At 32.9% G+C, this 5,000-nt stretch overlaps 1 protein-coding gene across 1 annotated transcript in view; it reads right to left on the bottom strand.

Annotated features, from left to right (window-relative positions):
* The window catches only part of LOC125043673 (proline-rich protein 36-like), a 13,906-nt gene extending 10,845 nt beyond the window's left edge, over nt 1-3,061 (bottom strand). Inside the window, exon 1 of the mRNA XM_047639908.1 lies at nt 2,980-3,061. Within this exon, the coding sequence (XP_047495864.1) occupies nt 2,980-3,061 (82 nt within the window). The remainder of the gene's footprint in view (nt 1-2,979) is intronic.
* Nucleotides 3,062-5,000: the final 1,939 nt, after the last annotated feature.

The following is a 5,000-nucleotide window of genomic DNA, read 5'->3' as shown; positions in this document are numbered from 1 at the left end:
ATAAAAAATGGTAATTATGATACAATGTGTCTAACAAAACAATAATGATAATATATAATGATACTGAAGGTAATCGCGATGGATAAAGATAAAGTGGTAGAAATGATATATTAATAATGCTGATAGTAATAACAAAAATTATGATATTGATATTAATAATAACAATAGCAACGATTATGATAATAATGATAACGATAGCAATAATAAGGATGATATTGATAATGATAATACTAACAACAGTGTTAATGATACTACTAATAATAATGAACGTATTGATATCCATGACAATGAAGATAACATTGATAATAAATAATAATGATATTGATAACATCAATTATAAAAATCTTAATACTGATGATAATGATTGCGTCAAAAATTGTGTTTAGGATGTTATAACAAAACAGCAATAGAGAATATAATGCACTTCATGATAAGGATGATTGCAAAGGAAATAATGATAATGATAAGGATTATATATGAATAGATAGATAGATAGATAGACAGATAGATAACTAGATATAAATATATATATATAATTATGTATGTATATGTGTGTGTGTGTGTGTGTGTGTGTGTGTGTGTGTGTGTGTGTGTGTATGTGTGTGTGAGACATACGTAACACCGAAAAAATCCATTTGCTAAATCAGTGATGAAAAATGTGCAGCCAAATAATATTGCATATCTGTTTTTCTATCGAATCATTGCTCTTCTGCCGCATTACGTGTTGGGGAATAAGTGTTACCATAATGAAGGAATGCGGAAGGAGAGGCAGTGACTCCATATTGTGTATATTGGTTTCTCGACTTTTCACTCAGTTCATTTTCAAGTGTTGCATTACATGAAAGACATTGGCTTGGCGTTCTTATTCTAATGATTGCAGGTTTGAATAATGCATGGCGTCTTTAGCGTAGGATTTGCAGAAACAACAAACATTAGGGACAAGTTGTAATTTTATCAGCAAGTGCACGAAACTGGAAGACAAGCGATGCAACATTGCAAAATGAGTCTCTCGATCACTTCTCTGACTGACAGATTCATCTTTTTTTCTGATAGTTATAACAGGATAATGATAACAATGATAAAATAATAATGATGATAATGACGATAATAGTGATGATGATGATGATGATGATGATGATGATGATGATGATAATGATAACAAAATAATAATAACATAATTGGCAATGATATCAACATTAAACACAACAACAATAATAATAATGATAATAAGAAAAAAACAATAATAATAGTAGTAGTAGTAATAATAATGATAATAATCATCAATGATGATAATGAAAATTATCACATTGATAATAACTATAATAATGATAATGATAGTAGTAGCAATAGCAACAGTATTAAAGATAATAGTAATCATGGTAATTATAGTAGTAAAGTAGTAATGATATTATTAACAATAATATTATTATCATTATCATCATTCTTCTTTTTCTTATTATAACTATTATTATTATTAATATTATCATTATCATTATTATCAATATTATTATTGGTATCATCATTGCTATTGTTGTTACTGTTGTTATTTTTGTTACTGTTACTACTTTTTTTTTCAATATTATTATTATCATTGTTATTATCATTATCATTATCATTATTATCATTATTATTATTATTATTATTATTATTATTATTATTATTATTATTATTATAATTTTATCATCATCATTATTATTATTTTCATTATCATTATTATTGTTATCATGATTCTCATCAACATGTTCTTGTTGCTGATTATTTTATTATTAGCATTATTGTTATTATTCTTATAAAAATTATTATCATAATTATTATCATGGTTATTATTGTCATAATTATTATCATGATTATTATCATTATTTTTACTATTCATATGGTCATGATTATTGTTATCACTATCATCCTCATGATCATTATTGTCATTCTCGTTATTATCATTACTGTCATTACGTGAGGCAAGAAGGGAAGGAAGAGTTTAGTAGGAAGGGCTTAAGGGAAGAGGGTCTCGCTCCTTCGCTACAAGTCTTATCAGAGCGTATTGTATCATATGAATTTGCCATCACGTTATTACTTCATGTAAATGCCTTTAGATTACGTGACAAGTGATGATGTAAGATGATAACTTGAGGTCATTATTCCAGGGATCAACGTCGTATTGAAGCGTTTGATAATAAGTGACCAGTTGAGAAGTGTGTATGCACAGACCTTGTCGCGAGAATCGACTGGTGATTGAGGGAAGCTTTATGATTGGTTGAGATTAGTCGAGTCGTGATTGGCTTCAAAGCTATGATGTCACAGTTATTGTTTTCTTTGAAGGTTTATTTGGCGCGCATATAGCAATGACTAATAACTGTTTTTGGTTTCGTTATTGTCCACAGACTTGTCCAAATACATTGCAAAGACATAATCGAGGTTTTTGTGAGTGGAACTATGTGACGTCATCATTATAAATGCCAAAAACCGCTACCAAGATATTTGCTTTCATGTATCTTTCGGTTATACCAAACACCTCTTAAGCAAATTCGAAACTTTCGCCATTAATGCCTCTAAAAAATAGTTCCATGCCATAATCAACCTTCAGAAAATATTTTTCGCCTTCTGTTTTATATTTTCGTTGCCATTACTGTGTGGGTCATGATCCAAACCAATTTCATTTAAATATGGCTTATGTAAAGTATTGAAGGCAAGAAAATTAAAAAGTGTATTTTGTATGTCTGTATTTTATTTCACGTAAACGTTACCTTGACATTTCTGATATCTATCATCTACCGACTTGGACGTCCGACTCCGTCATTACTACGCCATTACTGCGTACCGGAAAGCAGATATTACTAGATTGACAACCCTGCTTGTGCTGTGTCATCGAGGCTCGCCTAAATGTTAAAGTGGTGAAAGGAAACGGATGTTTTGTAGTAGCGGTATAGAATTAAACAAGCTGTTAAAAATAGGAGTGGCATAATTTAGCCCAATACTCTTTACCTTTCCCTCCAATTAGCTTGTTCGAAGCAGTTTTCACAACAGACTTATAGTTGAGGGTATATCGAGAACGGACACAGCGCATTTACCCGAAAGAGTAAACCACACCGACATGGGCAGTACAATATAGCCTTATTGAAGTTACTTAACTGGACATTGCTATTTCATTAACCGGATCTCGGATATATCTGTAAGTGTAGAGGAGATCGTGAACAAGAATTCGAGCCAAGTCACTCATTGCTGGGGATGGCTCGTTTTCTAAATCAGCAGAGTGAGAGTGTGGTTGAGGGAAAGTCAGATTCGCACATCATACAAAATTTATCTGTTAAGAAAAAAACAATAAACGATAAAATCAGCAACTTTCTCCGGCAGGCGTAATTTACATGGAGAACCGAGAATTTCACTCAGACTACGAGAATGTAATACTGAAAAAAATACTCATGGAAGTTGACAACACAGGCTGTGTTAAGAACGCTAACATGGAAATGTTGTCAGGGTTGTTAGTGGGTGCCGATTCGTTTGCTAACTGCCTTTCGATCATGAGGTAACTTTACTTGGCCGAGGGGCGCTCTTAGGGATATTTTGCGGGCGCGGGGGTCGTAACAATGATAAGTTATGGCTAGAAACGAAATTCGATGGAAGACACAGTTACTTACTTCTGTGCATTTGAAATACAGAGAATGATTCACTTGCATAAGCAAAATCTCCTTGCAGCCCTTGAAGATGGTAGTTCGGGGGCTGAACGCAAATGGGTGCGTTGGTAGACATCTTGTTTCGAGACTACTAGTCTGGATCGTTACAAAATGGTTTCATATTGTCACCTTCCTTTTATCAATCACTTACGTAATCCCAAGACCAACAAATGACATTGTGACAGCACATTCGTATGATACGATGCTTTGTGAGACAATGGGTTAGACACTTTTCCCCTCATGTAACCGGTATGACAGGTAGGAGAGAAAGAGTTCAGAAACGTTGGGTCGAGACAGTTCGTACCATGTAGTTCCCCACACCTCTTGCTAGAACACCACGAGTCTAGAGGTGACATTTTTTATCTGGCAATACTTGCGTAACATGTAGTAATCCTAGAGCGAGAGGTCGGTCTTTTACGATGGATGTGATTGTTTGAAATATTTGTACAAATATCTACAACAGAAAAAAGCCGATTGAGGAAATTATGTCAGAGTGTTATAACTAATTAATTAAAGCTATTTATGCTGTGTAGAATTTATATGTTAAGAATACAAACGTCGACAACAAAGCTTGTGAAAGGCATAAACTGATTTATATTAAATGTAAAATAAAATCTGTTTCTACGGTTGATTCTCCGGCCTCGGAATTTGTTGCCCTGTGTATATGTCTTAAGTATGTGTTTGTTAGCATATATATATATATATATATATATATATATATATATATGCTAACAAACACATACATCTCTTGTATTGTGAAGATATTCATTCTCATTCATACCTTTTATGTATATGTATGCATATTCATAGAAATATATTTGCGACACACACACACACACACACACGCGCGCGCGCGCGCGCGCATACACATATTTTTTGTACTTATTCACACATATATCCAATATCGTTATAAATACAATTTCATTGCTGATTTTATTGTTCAATTCGAGGTTTCCTCTGCCTTTCAGACCTCCAGACGGAACTACAAGGTTTCCATTACTCAATTTGTTGTATTTTTATTTCAAAAATCAAACAAACCAGACATTCATTTCAATCGAAATATAAATACATATGTCTGAATGCCCAAGGTATATTTTGTTAGAGATAATTATTTGAGATTAAACGTTGCCATGGATGTTTGTCACTCGTGTATGTACGAGATTTGAAAGTCTGACCAGTTCTAAACATATTTCAAACATATCTTACACCGGGCATTTAAATTCGGGATGAGCGGGGTCCAGGTCTCGTCACTTGCATACAAGAGACAAGTTCAGTTAATACTGATACGTGAAACGATGAGATTCGAGTTATACTTCATTATTCCTTATTACA

This window comes from Penaeus chinensis, chromosome 34, assembly GCF_019202785.1.
Source record: "Penaeus chinensis breed Huanghai No. 1 chromosome 34, ASM1920278v2, whole genome shotgun sequence".
Taxonomy (NCBI): Eukaryota; Metazoa; Arthropoda; class Malacostraca; order Decapoda; family Penaeidae; genus Penaeus; species Penaeus chinensis.
The sequence above is the reverse complement of the archived record's forward strand: the minus strand, read 5'-3'. Positions and strand labels throughout refer to the sequence as shown.